General features: G+C 40.8%; 1 protein-coding gene across 1 annotated transcript; it reads right to left on the reverse strand.

Annotated features, from left to right (window-relative positions):
- Positions 1-252: 252 nt before the first annotated feature.
- Positions 253-4,631, reverse strand: LOC109237444. The gene is made up of 3 exons (XM_019403752.1): positions 3,468-4,631; positions 2,774-3,320; positions 253-455 (listed from the first exon to the last, which is right to left on the reverse strand). Exons 1-3 carry the CDS (start codon positions 4,629-4,631, stop codon positions 253-255), a joined length of 1,914 nt encoding a protein of 637 aa, XP_019259297.1.
- Between the last annotated feature and the right edge of the window lie 16,804 nt (positions 4,632-21,435).

The raw sequence follows: 21,435 nt of genomic DNA on the forward strand, positions 1-21,435 counted from the left end.
GATGCAATCTCGCACCATGGTGAGCCAATAATAACCTGCTCGGAGAATCTTCTTTGCTAGAACATACCCGCTCATACGCAAACTCCGGAATGTACCTCGGTCATATTAGTCATGGCTTGCTTAGCATCGATGCACCTCAACAGCCCGAGATCTGGAGTTCTCTTGTACAAATCCCTCCGCTCAAGAAAAATCCACTAGCCAAACGTCGAATTGTTCTCTATTGATCACCTATTGTTTGTATCGGATATAACCTCATTCTGATGTACTCCTTATGCCATGGAACCACGGTTCACCGTCAAGTTCTTCCTCAACCAAATTACAATAGGCATGCTGATCACGAACTTGAATATGCAGAGGGTCGACATAAGCTTTGTTCGGATGGTGCAACATTGACGCTAAGGTAGCCAAAGCATCGGCAACCTCATTATGGATCCTTGTAATATGCCTGAACTTTACTGATCGCCGTTGACAAAGATCATGCAAACATTGTCGATACGGTATGAGCTTTAAATCCCGTGTTTCCAATTCACCTTGAATCTGGTGCACCAGAAGGTCCGAGTCTTCCAAGACCAAGACTTCCTGGACACCCATGCCTACAGCTAACCCCAAACCAAAAATGCGTGCCTCGTACTCATCCATGTTATTGGTACAATAGAAACAAAGTTGAGCCGTAACAGGGTAGTGATGCCCTGTTTCAGAAATAAGCACGGCCCCTATCCCGAACCTTTCATGTTAGCAGCTCCGTCAAAGAAAAGTTTCCAACCTAGTTTTTCAACCTGCTCCACCTCATCAATATGCATCACCTCCTCATCGGGAAAATATGTTCTCAATGGTTCATATTCTTCATTAATCGGGTTCTCGGCCAAATGATCGGCCAATGCTTGGGCTTTCATCACGGTCCGAGTCACATAGATGATGTCAAACTTTGTGAGCAGAATCTGCCACTTCGCAAGTCTTCCTGTGGGCATAGGCTTCTGAAAGATATACTTTAGAGGATCCAGGCGAGAAATGAGGTAAGTAGTGTAAGACGACAAATAATGCTTAAACTTTTGTGCCACCCAAGTTAGGGCGCAACATGTCCTTTCAAGATGAGTGTACTTAACTCATAAGATGTGAACTTCTTGCTGAGATAATAGATGGCTTGCTCCTTCCTGCCAGTGATGTCATGTTGACCCAATACACAGCCAAACGAATTGTCCAAGACTGTCAAATAAAGAATTAAAGGCCTCCCGGGTTCCGGCAGGACCAACACAGGTGGGTTTGACAAATACTCTTTGATCTTATCAAATGCTTCCTGGCACTCATCAGTCCATTTGACCGCAACATCCTTCTTCAGCAACTTAAAGATGGGCTCACAAGTTGTCGTGAGTTGAGCAATAAACCTGCTGATGTAGTTTAATCGCCCGAGCAAACACATCACCTCAGCTTGTTCCTTGGAGGTGGCAATTCTTGAATAGCTTTGATCTATGGGTCCAACTCAATGCCTCGACGACTGACTATAAATCCCAACAGTTTCCTAGATGGAACACGAAATGCGCATTTTGTAGGGTTGAGCTTAAGATTGTACCTACGGAGCCTTCGGAAAAACTTTCTCAAGTCTTTGACGTGGTCAGACTGCTTCCTGGACTTTATGATAACATCATCCACGTAAACCTCAATCTCCTTGTGTATCATGTCATGGAATATGGTGGTCATCGCCCTCATGTAAGTTGCCCCAGCGTTTTTCAAATCAAATGGCATGACCCGGTAACAATAAGTTCCCCATGGTGTGATGAATGCAGTCTTTTCCGCATCTTCCTCATCCATTAAAATCTGATGATACCCCGCATAGCAATCTACCAAAGATCCAATCTCATGCCTGGCACAATTATCAATCAAAATGTGGATATTTGGTAGTGGGAAATTGTCCTTTGGACTTGCTTTGTTGAGGTCACGATAATCAACACACACTCTGGTCTTACCATCTTTCTTCGGCACAGGCACAACATTGGCTAACCACGTGGGATACCGCGTGACTCGAATGACTTTTGCATCAAGCTGCTTTGTGACTTCTTCTTTAATCTTTACACTCATGTCAGTTTTGAACTTTCTCAACTTCTGCTTGACGGGAGGGAATACTGGATCAGTTTGCAATTTATGGACCACCAAATCGGTGCTCAAACCTGGCATGTCATCATACGACCATGCAACAAAATATCCTTATATTCCAACAATGCTTTAATTATTTCTTCCCTGATTTGCGGTTCGAGATGGACACTTATCTTAGTTTCTCTGACATTATCTGGGTCCCCCAAATTGATTGCTTCAGTATCATTCAGGTTAGGCTTGGGTTTTTCTTCAAAATGATTTAGTTCCTTACTAATCTCTTCAAAGGCCTCATCCTCATCATATTCCGATTCATTATCGCACTCTATTTCTTGAATTATTATTTCAGAATTAGATTGACTTTTAAGATTGGGCCGAAGATTCCTCATGCATGTCATGTCAGTGAAACCAGCATAAAAAGAACTGTACAGAGAAGAAAAGCAAACAAAAAATAAAACTATCAAGAATGATGGAAAAGGGGAATTGCATTTCATTGAAAATTAAGGATAACAGGGTTTGTACATCAACAAGCGGAAAATAAAAGTCTTGGTCACAACCCTAAAATGACCCAGATAGAAAGGAAAAAAAACAAACTACCAAGACTCCTTACGGGTAGGGAGAGGAGTAGCCTTCCAATTGATAAGCTTTAAATTCGGCCCGACGAATTGCACGTCTGCTTTGCTAGAACCTTCTCCAACGTCTACCATGTTCACATTATCAAACAACCTTTGGAACCTTTCAATTAACTCTTCATCAATGTCAACCACAGAACTTGGAACTGTTGTCACTGGGCGTTTCCTGGCACCGGGCTTAACAAAAGACCGTGAGAGACGTGGGATAGGCTTTGGAAATGCCCACGCCTTCCGTTTCAACCTTTTAGGCCTTTTTACATCTGCCGCTATAGGTTTGAATCCAAGACCGAATGTACCAAAATTTTCAGGGAGGGAAACCGGCTGTATGATACCCTGCAGGGATGCACCCAGACCATTACCTAGCACAAAGCTGTTTTTCAGCATTTTAGAGGCCACCATGACGGATGCAGAGGCCATCTTTGGAGTTGGAACACATTTCCCTTCTGGAAACTTTTCGACTGGCACTGTTTCAAAAACTTGGTAGACCCAAGGCCCTTTGTCATCTTCAGCCTCAATAAAGGGGATGGAGGCATCACTGTGAGCACACAAATTTTCTTCGCCATGCACGACGATCTCCTGTCTATCCCACTCAAACTTGACCATCTGGTGCAAAGTGGGCGGGACTGCTTTGGCGGCATGTATCCAAGGCCTACCCAGCAGCAAATTGTAAGAGACGGCTACGTCCAGTACCTGGAACTCCATGGTGAATTCCACCGGTCCTATTGTCAATTCAAGCACTATATCACCAACCGAGTCTTTCCCTCCACCGTCAAAACCTCGGACGCGTATGTTGTTCTTGTGAATCCACTCATCATCAACTTTCAGCTTGTTCAGAGTAGAGAGAGGGAAAATGCTTGCGCTGGAACCATTGTCAACTAGCACCCTGGTGACCACAGAATCTTCACATTTTACCGTCAGATAGAGAGCTCTGTTGTGTTCAGTACCTTCCACAGGCAATTCGTCATCAGAGAAAGTGACCTTGTTCACCTCGAATATTTTGTTGGCGATCTTTTCCAAATAGTTCACTGAAATTTTGTCGGGGACATGAGCTTCGTTCAGGATTTTCATCAGGGCCCGACGATGCTCATCCGAATAGATCAACAATGACAACATGGAAATCTGAGCGGGCGTCTTTCTCAGCTGCTCCATGATGGAGAAATCTTGTACCTTCATTTTTCTCAAAAATTCCTCCGCTTCTTCCTTAGTGACTGCTTTCTTTACTAGAACTGGGTTATCTCTGGGTGTTTTGGCTTTTCTTAACTCTTCCCGGGCAAAGCATCTCCCCAAACGAGTTAGTCCTTGGGCCTCATTCACTTTTTCTTTCACTTCCTTTCCCCTGTAGGTCACTATCACCCGTTTGTAGCTCCATGGGATATCCTTGGTGTTGACTGCCGGCAACTGGGTTACGGGCTTGATGATGAGAAAGTCCGTACGGGCACCATCTACAATCACGATAGGCTTGTTTGCCAAACCTGGCACAACCACTTTTGACTTATCTTTCTTTGCTACAGCATCATTTGGGGATCCTTTCTTGACTATCACAGATGGCTCACCGTTTTTCATGCTCAACTTGTTCACTGATCCTTCAACCATTGGTTTTTTGACTAGCTTAGCCTCACTGGACTGAATCATCATGACGGACTGTGAGGGCTTCTTGGGCTCACCCCCCTTGTGTACTATCTCGATCATGTTTGTTTCTTCATGGGTTGGCAATGGGTTCTGCTTGATGTTGGGTGTCTCCGGAGTTTGGACTTCAATCCAGTTTGTGTCAATGAGCTCCTGGATGGCATTTTTCAGGTGCCAGCACTTCTCCGTATCATGCCCCGGTGTACCAGAACAATATTCACATCTCAAAGAGTAATCAAGATTCTTTGGAGGAGGATTTGGCAATTTCGACTCAATTGGCCTCAACATATCCAACTGTCTCAATCTTTGGAACAAACTGGTATAGGACTCCCCCAACGGGGTGAAAGTTTTCTTGCGCTGCAACCTTTCATTATTGAATGCTGGATTGGGTAGGAAACCTGGACCAGCAGGGTTTCGGTAAGCTCGTGGGGGTGGGTAAGAATTTTGTGGAGCTGGGTAGGTGTTTCGTGGGACTGGTGCTCGCCATTGTGAGTAGGGAGGAGGTTGGGTATATGACTGGGTGTGGTGGATAGAAATCTGAGGGTCTGGTGATGGGTAATAATGCTGGGGTGGATTATATGGGGTTTGGGTGTAGGTTTGGTGATGAGGTCGAGGCTGGGTATAATGGTGTGACGGGCCCCTAGATCCAAACCATGATCCTGAATCAACTGTTGCCACCTATTCTTTCTTCTTCTTTTCGATCACTCTCCCGATACCATTTTGAATGACTTGGGTAGTGGCTTTGATGGCCGAGTAGCTCATGATTTTGCTTGACTTAAGCCATTCTTCCAACATGCCACCCATCTTCACTACCTCGTTGAACGACTTGCCTATGGCCGATATCAGACGGCCAAAGTAAGTGGGCTCCAAAGCTTGCAGAAAGTATTCCACCATTTTGTTCTCCTCCATTTGAGGGTTAACCCTTGCTGCTTGTTCTCTCCAGCGAAAACCGTATTCTCTAAAACTTTCACTGGGCTTCTTCTCAATCTTAGTTAGAGACAATCGATCCAAAACAATCTCGATGTTGTACTGGAAATGACGAGCGAAAGCTTGGGCCAAATCATCCCTGGTATACCATATGTTATGATCTTGACGTGTGTACCACTCCAGCGCGGCGCTACTCAAACTCTGGCTAAAGTATGCCATTAACAGCTCATCTCTTCCGCCTGCCCCTCTCATCTTGCTACAGAATCCCCTTAGGTGGGCCACTAGGTCTTCATGCCCGTCATATAGGTCGAATTTAGGCATCTTGAAGCCCACAGGCAACTGAACATCAGGAAATAGACACAAATCTTTGTAGGCCACGCTCACCTGGCCTCCCAATCCCTGCATGCTTCTAAACGACTGTTCCAAGCTTTTTACCTTCCTGAACATCTCCTCTTACTCTGGGTTTTTAGGTGGTTTCTCAGTCTCAACTGGGAGGTCAAAACGAGGAGTGTAGGAGTAATGATCTGGGGCCTTGAAAGTAGGCTCCGGGGGATAGTATTGGTTATCTTGGGTCTGGAACAAAGGCTCACTGGAGGATCGATGAAGTGTAGCTAGCGGTGGTGCCACGAAAATAGGGGTGGCTGATGGAGGGGGGTATGGGATTGGTTTAGCTGGTGGTGCTTGTGTGGTTTGGGAAGTGGTGCCTTGAGGCCTGGAGATGAATCAGCAGTGGGAGGTTCTTGGGATTGAGCCAGTGGCGAGACGAAAGCAGGGTTGGTGAGGTATGACGGTGGTGGATGCCCTTTCATACACGCCTAGTACATCTCTGCCATTTGGTGTTTTAATTATGCAACTCCTCTTTCAGATTAGCATCAGACTCTTCCCCCTCCCTGGACGGATCAATAACACTTGCATCCAATTCTTGGCCAGTCATGATCAACTTGTCTTTGGACCTGGTGTTGTACGAGTGAGTTGCCAGAATGCCGAACAAACTAACCACCTGCCTGGACTTGATGACAACAAGCAAACTCGTTAGCGATCAGAGCTTAACAGATAGGCAACCGCACTTTGGGGAATGCAATGCACCTAAGAAGTTAACCATTTCTATTATGCATTTGAACGGCTACTTGACTCATCCCGGCTTTTCACTAATTTCCATTTTGCAAGTTCTCTCTCTCTCTCTCTCTCTCTTTTTTTTCTCATTCCTGCTTTTCTTTGCTTGGTTCTTATTTTTTTCTTTTATTCTCTCATTTTTCCTTTCTTGTTTTGCCATTGTTTCTCTCTACAGTTTTTCTTGTTTTCTCTCTTTATTTCTTTTTTTTTCCATTTTCACGGTTATGATTGAATCCTATGGGGATTGCCTACGTATCATGACACCGCATGAATCAGACCAAGCGTAATTCTGGGAGATAAGTGTAAAATAAAAGAAAGATACATTTTTTGGGTTTTTAATTTTTCATAAAATAAAAGCAAAACATCCTGATTACAACAACTTCTACTACAGATTATAAACATAAAAACTAACAGACTCGAAAAGGTGGACTAACAGACTCCAACAGAAAAATGAAAATACAAACTCGAAAATGGACTAACAAACTCCAAAGAAAATGAAAATACAGACTCGAATAAAAATCATGAATACATAAGTGCCCCAATTACTCCTAGGGCCCGCTGGACATCAATCGGTCTCGCCGCGGGCCTATGCGCCATATCTTCTTGAAGGCGAAATAGGTCATCCATGATCTGTTAGACAAAAATCATAGTGGAGGCGAAGAACATGGACCTGTTCATGTCCTCACACTCGTTGCATTTCATCCCAATGTAGTCTGCAATGCTCCTAACCCTTTCTCTGATAATACCCTTCTCTTGAAGCAACCGCCAATCTGCTGAGTTCTGGCCCCCAAAACTTGTTCAGCTGTATGATTTTGCTCTTGAAGCTGCTGAAGGTCTTTTTCTAACTGCGACATCAGTGCATAGCAGTGTTCTCTTTTTGCTTTGAAGCTCTTCGTTTGTTTGGCACTTTGCTTTTGAGGGTAGTTAGTTTTTTCTTCAAGTTAGTGGCTTCTCCCTCATATTTCCTTTTTAGTTGCCGGAAAAAATTGCTCGTCCTTCTGCGTTCTTCACTAACTGTGCTCGAACTCTTGCCAGATTACCCTCGGATTTCTCCAAATCATCCTCGCATTCAGCTATTTTCTACCTATGGCCATTTATGAGTCTTTCATCCTTTTGACTCCTTTCCTGATTCTCATTAGCTATCTTCATTTTTTGGATCTAGGCTCGAAGGGCCTTGTTTTCTTGGGCCAATTTCTTCTTCTCCCCTTCGTCAGCAGTGGCCTGTACACTTTTGTCAAATTTAAGATCTCGGATTTGCCCCTCCAATTTGCTTATTGTGGCTCTGTAGCTTGTCTCTTTTGCCAACCAATCCCATTGCTCATGTACCCCATCAGTGAATTGTTGGACATGGGGCCTTTTGGCGGGCCGTTCAGGCTCCTGATGGACTTGAGACCTTTTACCGTACCAAGTTGTGTAACTAGGCTCTAACTCGCCTTTGGACAGATCCCGTACCTGAGTCTTTGGCTCTAAGAACCTACATTGATGCCAAATTCGACGCACCTTTTCTTCTGGGAAAACAGCTTTTGTTCCTAGTTCGATGACTTGCCGACTCAAATCCTCATCATGCGGAATAGTTTGGTACCTGCCTAGCTGGCGCAGAACTCTGTGCGGAGCATAAGGCTGAATGCTTCGGAGACCCATCAATAGAAGAAAACATACTTCGGTCGACATATAAATGATTTCACTGACCGAGAGCCACCCGAATGTCCATTCAATCTTGTCTTCAGTCAACGAGCTCAAATGTGCAAACCATGCTTCCGTACCATCCGGAAACTCATAGCCCTCCACCCGTTGTTCATGTTTTTCAATGCATTTAAGACCGGTCATACCGAGGTTCATGTACCTCAGACGGTGGCATAGGTGTTCCTCCATCCAGAGTTGTAGAAGCATATTGCATCCCTTAAAAAACTTTCCTCCTTCTCAGAAAACAGTTAGGGCTCGGTAAATCTCCGCCAAGAGCATCGGTAGAATGGTGCCATTTGCCTTTTTAGTCATGAAGTCGGCTATTCCCACAAGCCCCAATTCTATGTTTCCATCCTTTCTTGAGCAAATCAAAACACCCAGGAATGCCACTATAAAAGTAGAATGTGCAGAATCCCTTAGCCAATTTCCGTCTTGAACTTCCCGGTTGATGCTTAGAAGGTCCAGAAACTTATGAGGAGTCAGTGTTCTAGGTGCCACTGGGTATTGATTACTGAGATTCCCACTAAAACCAGCATAACCCGCCATTTCCTCAAGCGTAGGGGTCATCTCAAAATCGAAAAAAATGGAATACATTATGCGATGGGTCCCAGAAGGGTATCAAAGCCTCAATTATATCCGTCCTAGGCTTAATCTTCAGAAGACCAACAAGACCGCCCAAAGCTTTTACCACAGTATCTCTGCTGACTTCTCCTAAATCATTCCACCACATGTGGAGTTCTAACGGGATTTCCTCAAGGACTGTGAAAGGTTCATTTTCAATCGTGCTCATCCTGCACATTTAATTAGTGATCGGTTAAAAGATCATGATTTTATTTTTTGACTCAAGAGAAAAAATACCAATTTTGAAAGTTGCAATTTTAAAACAAAACATTTTTTTGCGAATAGAGCCCTTCAGCACCTCATGAAAGAAGATTTTAGGGTTGTGCCTTCTAATTAATCAAAACATTTGAAAGAGGACCTTAGGTGGCTATTCTGGCAAAAACAGCCTTCCGGCGCCTTTTGGGGCATTTTGGCTATTTTGGACAAGAACGGCACTACCTAATTTATTTATGACAAAATAACGACACTTCATATATCGAAGATTGTGTATTCAGACGGTTATTTTTAGCAAAAATGGAGTTGGACCCGATGAGGGTTGCCTACGTATCCCACATCCGGTGAGAACCAAACTTGCGTAGTTTAGTCAATTTTGACGCAACAGAAAACATTAACATTTGAAATAGCATCTTTTTTTTCTTTCCTTCTTTTTTTGAAAATTTTTGCAGAGTTTTGAGGTATTTTGGATACCAAGGTTTTTCACATGCGGATAATTTCCTCTCTCTCACCTCAATCTGGTTTTTCTCAATTTTTCCCCTACTCTAAAAGCTGGTAGCATTTAATCCGAGTCAAATAATTGTACAAGTAGCAAGTAAAATGCATCAGGATGGTCTTTTGATTTCGGGTGCACCTGTCCTAGACGAACGCAACCCCTATGTTGAGTCCCCAAATTCATATGCACGTGATGCAAACAAGCGTTCCTACTAGGGATCCGGCATGAGGCTATGTTATACTATGTTTGAAAACATGGTTTACTTGTTCTAGACCTGGCTTACCCGAGCGGACAGCTCGAGGCGAGGGGGGGCAGCGTACCGAGAATACAGAAGCTTCACCGGTTTTGCGACTTGTCCGAACCTCGTTCTAAAATTGGGATATGACACCAACAGAAGAGAAGCTACACGAAGTGCACCCTTCTCGAATGATTTAGAAGACTCAGAGAGAGGAGGGATTTGTAACAATTTATATACAATTCAACAATATCAAAGCGGTAAAAAGAAACATTTAGCACATTAGGCCCAAACATGTAGATAAAACCAGATGATAAATAAAGCCAAATATAACAATTATTCTAAGCTTGAATTCTTGAACCTTGAACCAGAGATTCTGGGTTCGTTCCCTAGTTGAGTCGCCAGAGCTGTCACACCTCCTTTTTCCTACCCCCGGAAGGGTATAAGGGAGTTTTTTCTAATTTAAGTGACAATCGAAACGGGATTATTTTATTTTAAATTCAGAGTCGCCACTTGGAATAATTATTGTGTCCCAAGTCACTGGTTTTAAATCCTGAATCGAGGAAAGATTGACTCTGTTTACAGTCCGCGAAACACAAAAATCCGGGTAAGGAATTCTGTTAACCCTGGAGAAGGTGTTAGGCATTCCCGGGTTCCGTGGTTTTAGCACGGTCGCTCAACTGTTATTATTGGCCTATTCATTTTTTATTTTAAAACATCCTTGAAACCTATGTGCATTTTATTCCTTTTAAACCGCATTTAACAATCCAATTGTTATACAACTAATTACTTTATTACACGTTTGCGAATCATGTCACGAGAACCGTACCCACAACTCACATTGTGTTTACTTTTATTAAAAAAAAATATTAAATTGTGGCCAGTTCACATAAATGTACCCCCGAATTTTAGAAATTGGGTGTCACGACCACATCACGGGAACCGTACCCATAGTTATGACAATTATTTAATTATCGCGCCTAAAGCAAACTACGAAAATTCAAGGTATTTTCTGTACTAATTTTGTATTTATGTGAGGGCCATATGTTGTGGATTTAATTGTGTATGGTGCACCTCAAATAATTTTAAAAGAAAAGATTTGTATATTTTATCACAACCGCGTCATGGGAACCGTACATGTAGTTGTAATAATTTAATTGCGTGCCTAAAGCAAACTACGAAGTTCGTTTTTTCTTTTATATCTAGGTTATAAAATTAGTGAGGGCCATAAGTGATTTAATTACTATGGCACACCTCGCTCTAAGATAACTACGTTCAATTAGGAGATTGTAAGGCTCTTGATGAATCCACTCAAAAAATTTCTAAATCGAAGTTTAATCTAAGGCCTTAATTATAGCCACACATCGAGGTAATTAAATGATTTTCATTGCTTGATAGGGAATGAACCAGCTGCAGACCAACTGGGACTCACGAGTCATGCATTGGACTGGGCTCGACATTGAGCCCATCTCTCAGAATGAGAGCCAATTACACACAACATAGATATCAAGCCCAATACAGATCCAGCAGGACGCTGGGCTTTAGTTACCAAACCTGTCCATTAAACATAAAGTGCAAGGAAAAGAAGAAGGGATGGGGTGAATAATTGGGCTGGGCGTTGAGCCCAAACACGGAGAAACAACATAGAGGCAAATTCTGAAAAGTCAACAGTACATAAATCATTATACATCTCTTTTGAGATTCTCAGCAGGTTTGAACATCAAATTGAAATTAACTGAGGCATTCACCTCTAACCCTCATGAATTCTTCGTACATTACATTAACTTACATGTAGGCTCAGCACTATTTAACAAAACTTTGAGCTATTTGACGGAACAACTAACTAGTAAATGAAAGTTAACAAGCCTAGACCTATGAAATAACAAACAAAATTACTCTAAACTTATAAAACCAAATATACACAGGATTGTAACCCTTCGTAAAGCTACCAGCTAGTTCCCACAGGAGTAATATCAATTTCAGCTCCCAACTCTCATGGATGTGATCATGTCAAGGTCAGATCCACCAAGAGTCATGTTGCAGACATGATGATAATTGACCAACACACAAAGCTCAACCCATAAAACAAAATATTAGGCATGAATGATCAATAGAACAGTGTACATAAAACTCAAACCCAACAGATATCAACTGATGTATTTAAAGCACAAGGAAAGCATGCTTTAAGGCATATGAAACAAGAATCATCATAGATATACATCATATTGTTCAAGCAACACTTCTAGCATTCACGTGAGGTCAAGAGTACAAAGTTTTGGGCATAGGGCCATGGCGTGTACCTTAGTGCTTGGAATTCTGCTCCAAATTATCAAATAAAGCACAGCTACTTTGACAAATAGAGAGCAGGGCAGCAAGTAGTCAGTAACAGACTCAGTCTCAAGTCACAAGAACTCAAAAACCGAGAAAATACCAAACAAGATTGTTCAGTTTTCATCTTAAAACCAGAAAAGAGGAAAGCCTACTGTTTGAGAGATTTTTTTTTGGAAGATTTTTGAGGTCTGTTTTTTTTTATCCCTGAAGAGTGAGGGGAAGGCCTTATTTATACAACAGAAATCTGTTGCGTGCCTTCCAAGTCAAGGAAATAGGCTTTTTCCAAAATACCCCTCATAGGGCATCTTTTAAAACTGACTTGTGTACAGCTGTCCTTTTCCTTTCAGATATTTTCATTTTTCAGCCTCTTATCGTAACAATTTTGGGCAGATGACCATTTTAAGAAGCTTCGCAATTAGTTACTAAAGATTCTCTCAGGTTAACAATCCCCAAATTACCCCCTTAAGTTCCTAGTTATTCAATTCACCCCCTAAAAGTCCTAGGCATTTGCAAACCAAGGCAAACAATCTTCTAACAGAAACCATAGGGAAATGGAATCAAATGGTGTCAATTTCTAGAACCTAAATAGACTTAACATGAAATGAAATCACAAATCAACCAACAATTGAACAGTTAAAACTGACATTTAGGAAGAAAAAAACAATGAACGCCCTATTTCAACCTTTGAAGCAATTAAACCAGCCATTTAACAGAGAATCAAATGATACTAACATGCTGATTTCAATTTCATCAAACACAAAATAAACCCAAATTGAAAACTGGAACCCTAATGACCTAATGGCAAAATCAAACATTAACGATTAAGCACAGAAGCTAATTAACAAACTTAAAATCAAAAACCTAAGTCATGCAGTTAAACAAAAACAAAATCCAGCCAAAGAAATTGAATACTTGAACTCTGATGAAGATGCCTAAACTAATGAACCTTAACACTACTGATTAACATGCGAACAGAAGAAAATCGAAAACCTAAACCTTCATTTGTTGATCGAAGAAACAGAAAAATGAGGGGAAACCAGAGTGATGTAGAAGAGAAAAGGTGACGAAGACAAAAAGGATAAAAATGGGAAGAGGAAATGAAAACAAATACCTATTGCATGTATAAACAAAAATTGTCGGTCCTTGATGGTATAAACTCTGGTGAACTTTGAAATGGGCCGGAATTGGTACTAATTACTTGTTCTGGATAAGAACAATCAACTGGCACAAATTCCGATCCCAAATAAACCCCAAATCCTCTTGAACTCGGAAGGGAAGCAAATTAGGGCTTTCAATTTTTTCTTGGAACCAGATTCCAAATTGGGACAACGGGTGGGGTTTTTTTGGAAGGTGATGGTAGTTTAGGGTCCAGGGGAGTGTGAAGAGTGCGGGGTCTGATTTTGGGGTGGTTTGGTTGAATTAGGGTTTTGGGGGTCTGAGTTTAGATCTAAAATTCGAACACCTGGGCGGGGATTTGAGGGAATCAATTTGGATATTCTGAAAAAGGAGGTGACGGGGAATCCAGGGTGTTAAACTAATTATCTACTATAATATTTACAGAAATTAAACTAATTATCTACTATAATATTTACAAAAATTAATTACTCCTAAATTAAAGAGGAAATCACCAATTCAAAACTAAAAGGCTAAAAATGCAAAAGTAAACCAACTTTTGTGATTTTCATTTTTTAATAAAGGAGCTAATTTACTAATTAACCTTAAAATTTAAAAATAAATCCTAAATACAATGCATGATATTTTTTCTATTTTTATGATATTAGCAGAAATAAACATGCACAGAAATGCAAACAATTAGCACAAATTCTCACAAAATCCTATAAAATTGCAAATAATGGAAAAAATTTATTTTCTTGAATTTTATAGGAGTAGTTCATAGAGGGAAAAAATCACGTGCTCACAATGTTACAATCACCGGATTTTGGCGTTTGACGGAGGTAGTGCAGGCCTATTTAAGGACGTAACCTCGTTTTTGGGTGCTGCTGCCACCGACGATGGTTAGAGAAGGGAGGTGTGGTCGTTTGAGGAGGTCGCTGGTTGTTGTAGTTGGAGATTCTAGGGTTTTGGTTCTTAGTTGAAGAAGAAGAAGATGAAGGGTTTTGTTTGGAGAAGATGATCAGGGAAACGGATGTTTGTGTCTTCAGTTCTCTAGGGTTTTCCGTTAGAGATGGGGACTGTAAAAGATGATCCAAAAACGGCTGGTCCTTTTCTTTAGGTCTAGGGTCCCTTTTAAGTGTCTTCCTAGGGTTTTAGGGGTATTTGGCTTGGGTTATCTTGGGCTAGGTCCGAAAATTAAGCCTAAAAATGGGTTGTTTGAACCCAAATTTTATTTTTTCTCCGTGAACAAGACTAAAAATACTACCTCATTTACAAATTAATCCTACATAAGTAAAATAACTATTAAGATAAGACTAACCGTTAAAACAAACCTATTCTTTCGTATTTTTCAAATATCATACTAAATGATAAAAATGGAATTAGATTAAAATCATTGCAGAAATTAAAATAATACTTCTAAAAACAAAGTGAAACTATTTCTGTATTTTTGAATTTTATATAAAGTAGATAAATTAAAAGTAACTAGATAAAATATTAATTAGCTAAATAAAAGAAAATATTTTTATTTTTGTAATTTTCATTTTTGCTACTCGCTATTTGCATGGGATTAAGCCCTGTTCCGCATACCTACATGAGGCTAATCCTTGCCTCCCCATCTGCATGAGGCTAATCCTTGCCTCCCCACCTGCATGAGGCTAATCCCTGCCTCCATATTTGCATGAGGCTAATCCTTGCCTCCCCACCCGCATGAGGTTAATCATTGCCTCCCCGCATTTGCATGAGGCTAACCCTGCCTCCTATTTGCACGAGGCTAATCCCTACCTCCCTATTTTCATGAGGCTAATCCTTGCCTCCCCACCCACATGAGGCTAATCCATGCCTCCCCATATTTGCATGCCTTGCCTCCCTACCTGCATGAGGCTAATCCCTGTTGATACCCAATTTTTTCCTAGGTATTTTTTTTATACTCAAATACTTTCAAAATGACATATATATGCATATATGAGAATACCCAAGTGTTTTGGTATTTTTCCAAGTTTTTTTTAAAAAAAAAAGATTTTTTAAAACCAATTTATTGTCTATTTTAATACTACAAAATTCAAGAATTATTTCCAAAATTATCATTTTGGTGAATAATTCATTTCTATTTCTCATGTTTATACTAAAATATAGTTTAAATAATTTTGCATATTTTTTTCACATTTGTTTGGAATTTTTAAAGCTAAATTGCATATAATTGCAATTATAGCCTATTTTACAATTAATTGCATTTTATAATTATAAAATCATTTCCAGTATTTTTAGATTAATATTTATACATTATTAATTAGTTCAGTGTTTTTAATTTATTTTTAAATCATTTTAACTATTTTAATAAAATAAAAAGGGAGAACTAGGCTATTTAGCATGTAGCCTCATCTCATTACAATTATGGCCCATTCAGATTTCAATTCTAACCCCCAAATTTCCCAGCCCAATTTCAACTTAGACCCGACCCACACCCAATTCAATTACCCGATCCAGCTCCGATCTAATCTGAGTCGTTGATCAAATGAGATCAATGGCCCAGATTTTATTTCCTAAATTAAATACCAACTACCCTCCCCCGACTCCTCATTTTTCACGAGACTCTCTCTCTGTCTTGGTCTCTTGCTCTCCCTTCTCTCTAGAACCTTCTGGTTCTCTCTTCTTCTTCGATGAATCCACCGCCTCTCCGGCCACCTCCAGCCTCACCTCTCTCGACCGCCAGCCGCCGTGAAACCTTGTTTTGTTGATTCCCTCTATCTTCGAGACCCCAGAAGCCCCACCATACAAGATGGTCACCGGAAGCTTTGCCTGGTTCGTCTCCGGCCATTCTCCGATGGGTTTTGGTCCGATGGTGCTACGAACACCATTATTAACGAGTTTCACAGTCAGGTTTCTTACCTCTCACTGGTTTCTTACGAAACCCTAATTTCTACCTAGACCTCTTAAATCTCTGTCTTTTTAACGATTTTTAACTTACTCTTTAGTGTTTTACACTACTCTCTACTCGATCTTTACGATTGCTCAAGTTTTCAACGTTTTGTCCTACTTTTTAAAACTAGGGTTTCTGAACCTCTTTCGAAATCACTATATCTTCTGATTTTTTTCTAGTACTACACGTTTGTGTTAGCATTTCTGCTTGTTTGTGTGATCTTCTGGCTTATTCCCCAATTTATATGCTTTAATTTTGTTCGAACGTTCCACTGATTCTGTGATCTCTTACTTAGGGTTCTTTGGTTTTGTGCCTATTGTGTTTAAATAGGTCTAATTGTTTTCTATTTACTAAATGTCCTGCTGATTCTGTGCATCTCTTCGAATCCCTGATTTTTGAATATGATTTCTTTGGAGGTTTTCCACTGATTCGAGTCACTTCCTTGTTTGTGAGATGCTTTCCTTACTTGGTGCTGATTCCCTGTGATTTTCAATCTCGTCTGTGACTTCCTGAACCAATTTTTTCAAAAAATCAGTCTGTAATCCGTCTGTTTATGAGCACAATATACTTTTATTTTACTTTCCTTACTTGTAATTATTTTATACTTAGTCCCTATCACATGCATCATGCTATTCCTGTAAGAAAATATCAGTCTTGCAAAAAATCTTCCTTATTTGATGCAATTTGTACCGTTTGAGCTATGACTCCCTAATTAAGGGAAATCCGAGTCTTTAGTTGATTCTAATAGGTACTCTTTCCATAATTGTAATCAGTCTATACGTATTACCTTATTTTCCACTTATTTTCAAAACTATAAATGCCCTACCCTCTCTTTAGCACACACGAACAAAAAATTCATTGTTCTGAACTCTCTCTTACACACATAAGCATACTTAGTGTTCTCTCTTGTTTTCTACACATCCTCTCTCACTTTCCCTGTTGACTACTGATTACTCAGCCGGCTGAAAGCCAAGACTGAGTGATTTTGGGGCTGCTCTACTATTCTACTGCTCTATACATTGCTACTTGCTTGGTCTGCATACTAGTGCTCACTTCCCTGCACACTACTGCTCTATATTATCTCATCCTCGACTGGTATGCCCTCTATTTTATCTACAGCTTCCAAAACAGTATGTTTTTATACATACTGCACTTTATTTTGTTTCTTCTATGCTTTTACTTATGGTTTTGCTGTTCTTGTTGCAACTAACATGCCCCTGTGTTAGTTCAATAATGTGACTATCCTTCTCTTAATTCAGCATGCCTAATGCTTTGCTTAATGCATGTTCTCCCCTACCCCCTAGCCCCAGTACATTGTTAGCGTGTAATCCTGAGCCCTTTTGGTTGAAACCTGGTGTGACTGTCTAAGTGTCCTGAAATGCTGTCTGTGTTCCTACATGTGAACTATTTGTCCCCATTCCCCTTTTTTCCTGTTTGTGTTTACTTCCCTGAACTATATGTGATATTTTGGTTCTGAGGTTGTCAGAATTGTCACATTGTTTTCTTTCAAAACTGGTTCTGTATGGATCATTTTTAAACTGTTTTTCAACTCAATTTCTTTAAAAACTCTATCACGCACTCTCACTACTCCTAGAGTTTAGGTTTCACCCCCTTCGTGTAAGCATTGCCTTGGGTACCTTTGAGTACCCATTGAACTTTGATGCACAAGGCTATTAATTCCACACTGCACTTGTTCAACATTTTGGTAGTGTTTGGGTGCTGGTATTGGCCGAGGACCCCAATGGGCCCTAAGGGAGCTTTGCCGCACCCAAACCATGGCCAAGGCTGTGAAACTCGAAAGAAGTGAGGTTGGAAGATTGGGCCTGGTTGAAGGCTCCCTATAGAGTAACTTCTTATTTTATTTTTCATTATGTAATTCAGCTATCACGGTTTGTAATAACTTGTAAACAACTGATTGGGGCTATAGTGAAATTGGGTGGGATTATGCATGTTTAGCTTAATTAATGGGTGGAGAACATGTCTATAGGGCTTTACTTACCTATTTGTGCATTAGAAACCATGTGTAGGACATGCATCTTACATCTAGATATCCTGTTTTAGGCTCTTTACTTTCAGATTGTCATACTCACTTTATAATCAATTAGTAATCGGCAAACAACTGTCATAAAATTACTACTGAATTTAGAGACCCTGCTTTAGGAGCTTTATGTGCATTAGATATCATGTTACTTAGGATTTTATTTCATCTGAGTTGTAATTGTTGAACGCCTCACCAGTTTGTTTAATTTAATAACACAAGTCTGGGCTAAAACTGCGTCTTCTCTTTAAAACTGGAACTAATATGCATGTTCACCTTTTCAAATAGGCAATACATACGACGCCTAGGCAAGCCATAGGCTAATAATAATAAAAAACAACTGATTGATCTTGTTTTACCAGTTTCAGACTACTCAGCCTTTTTAAACTTTCCCAACTCTATTTTTTTTTTCTGTCTCACTGAAGTTCCCTTTTTACTGAAAATCTCTCTACCTTGAAACGAGTTCCGTATTTATATACTCTCACTAATTTTCCGATTCTTGCTCTATTAAGCCTTCAAACTACTGGGTTATCTCTCTGCCCAGGAGCGTGTTATTTTGATACTGGTCTAATTAAACTACTGTATTTTCCAATCTCTGCTTTCTTCAAAATGATGTTTTAACAGTTCCCTTACCTTTACTTATTCAACTATTTTTTTAGATGTATTCATGAAAAATCAAACCCTTCGGGTCATTCAATTTTGATTAAACCTTCTGCTTTTACTGAAACTTATCTTTTTTCGGCACCCCTGCTTTTAAACTCTCATCTTTTTTTAAGACCTTAAATGTGTTTGAGACGTTCTAATTACATGTTTACTTGTGGAGGGATTTGTGAGCCTCTTATTTGCTTTTGTATGTTCCCTTTACGTGTAGTCCTACTTGTTATGAATGTCGCCTAGCATTTTGTCCTTTAAACATAGGTGTTCAGCCTAGACCTTACCTTGTAGGAATAGTGGTCCAAAATACCCTCTAGGACTTATAGGATGGGACGGGTAATAGCACGCCATAAGCATTCGTGACCAATCATGCGTTTAAATAACCTTTACAGGGTGGGAAGGGTAAAATATAGAGATGATGACCGATGCGCTAATATCACGTGCGACCCCTCTTCTTAGGAGTGATTGCTGGATATTGCATTGACGTGATCCATATCAATCATAAGCCTAGGACCCCTCTTCCTTTATTTGCTTTTCATCCTTTCTTGTAAAACTCTTTAAATCTTTCTTTTCATAAAATTCTGCCCTCTCTACTTATCTTCACAAGTTTTAACTTATTGCAATATGATATGCAAATCCTTATTTGAGCCTTACTTGTAAAGTCACAATTGTAACATGGCCGGGACCACACTAGTGGATCTTGAGGGGTGCCTAACACCTTCCCCTCGAGATAATTTCTAGCCCTTACCCTAATCTCTGGTTTCTTCAATTCAAACCCTTCTTAAAGTGTCCTAATGCACTATAATCATTATGTGGCGACTCTCCAATTTCAAAACCCAATTCTCGCAAGGGAATAGAGTTGTCCTCCCAAATGTCGTAAACCCGATTTTTCCTTAGAAAAAGGGGGCGTCGACAGCGTGGCGACTCTGCTGGGTAATTTCTTTAGTCTTTTACCATTGCATGTTATTTGTGACTTTATTGCTTTATTATTGCTTTATCTCTTCTTCTTCTATGAAACTGATTTGTTTCTTTGTTTCTTTTCTTTAATGCTTTCTTTTACCGCCTTACTTCAATACTGTTGTAATTACGAGCAATTATTGTAATCATTATCTTATGAACGTGAAAATACGTGACAATCTGTTTCATTCTTGTGATTGCATCTTCAACATCATATTCCACTCGTGCCAAACAAAATACCATAGCAACGCTTATAATGAGTGGTTGCGCTCTTCCAATATTATCACCCCCTAAATTTGGCAAAGGCATATTTGCAGTAAAACCAGTCGATCAGCGGTGCAGTCGACGGTTCCGTGCCTTTTCCTCTTGAGTTGTCCGCTCAAGGGTACCGGTCTAATACCCCATAGAAACCTTACTCTATTTAACTGTACATGAATCATGGTAAAACCTAGCCGAGTCGGTTATGTTGTCCACATAATGACTCATTAAGATAGCCTTGTCCAAAGTCCACCGGGTTTCCTTGAAACCCAAACGGACACCACCATATTCTGTGCATTTATTTGGGGAACTAAATGCTTTTTATGCTAATTGTTGGTTTACATAGTCGAGTCCGGTGGGGTAAGGGCCTAACATTTTGTTTTGCAGAAAATGAGGCACGAAGTCCCCAGATTCGGCATGGTAACCAACATTCACCCAAGGCTGCTAAGCTGGTGGAAAGACCTTCACTCCAGTGATCAGACGCTCGTCCGCAAGTATTTAGGGAATTTGCCTTCACTTCTGGAGATCCAGCCTGACAACAAAATCATAGAGGCTGCAACTCTGTTCTGGGATAGTGACAGATCCGTGTTCCGCTTCGGGGACCTTGAAATGACTCCTTTGCTCGAGGAAATAGGAGGGTTAGCTGGTATTCCTTGGGAGACGCCGGGTTAGCTTATGCCAGAAAATCGCAAGGGTAGGGGTTTCCTCAAGATGATGGGACTAAAGAAAAACCCAGACTTAACCTGTTTGAAGGACTCTTACATTCCATTCGACTATCTGTACGAGAGGTATGGCCATAGCAAGTCATACCGCACTTACCCAGATGAATTTGCCCTTACCTCATTGGGGCATATCCATAGGAGGGTCTTCGTCTTTATGTTCTGCTTTTTGGGAATGATAGTGTTCCCCATGAAGAAGGCTAGGATCCACACCAGACTAGCCATGGTAACCAAGACTTTGATGGAAGGAATTGGCGGACAGCCTTTCAGCATAGTACCTATGATCATTGCTGAGATATACCGAGCCCTGGACAACTGTCAGCGAGGGGCCAATCATTTTGAGGGTTGCAACTTATTACTCCAGCTCTGGCTCATGGAGCACCTCCAGAAGGGTGAATACCGACAAGAGATTCTGCGCAGAGACTGGGATGATCACATCGCCTTCCATCAGCCAAGGCGAATGAATTATATGCCTAACATGTTCGCTCAGCCAGAGGACGCTGGAGGATGGGTAGAGTTGTTTGAAAATCTGAAAGAAGACCAGGTGCAATGGATGTTTGAGTGGTTCCCTACGGAAGAGTTCATTGTTCGATCCCGAGACGCACCATTTCTCATACTCATTGGTCTGAGGGGAACTTATCCCTATGTCCCTCTCCAAGTCATGAGGCAGGCAGGAAGAAAGCAAGTCATACCAAGGGTCGACAAGATGAGTCACTTCAGGGCTGACTTCCAGGACGATGATAGCCCTCACAAGTGCCAAGCTCAGCACATGTGGCACAGCAAAATCATCTTGGGGAAAGATTCTATTGAGCCA

This window comes from Nicotiana attenuata, unplaced genomic scaffold (genome assembly GCF_001879085.1).
Source record: "Nicotiana attenuata strain UT unplaced genomic scaffold, NIATTr2, whole genome shotgun sequence".
In the NCBI taxonomy this organism is placed as follows: domain Eukaryota; kingdom Viridiplantae; phylum Streptophyta; class Magnoliopsida; order Solanales; family Solanaceae; genus Nicotiana; species Nicotiana attenuata.

What these genes read in the sequence shown, in the direction of transcription:
- LOC109237444 (XM_019403752.1), bottom strand. Translation starts at nt 4,631, where the DNA reads ATGTTGAGGCCAATTGAGTCGAAATTGCCAAATCCTCCTCCAAAGAAT. An exon ending in ACGGTGGAGGGAAAGACTCG is followed by an intron (nt 3,321 to 3,467) that starts GTTGGTGATATA and finishes ACTTTGCACCAG; the next exon opens with ATGGTCAAGTTTGAGTGGGA. An exon ending in CATGGTAGACGTTGGAGAAG is followed by an intron (nt 456 to 2,773) that starts GTTCTAGCAAAG and finishes AACGGCGATCAG; the next exon opens with TAAAGTTCAGGCATATTACA.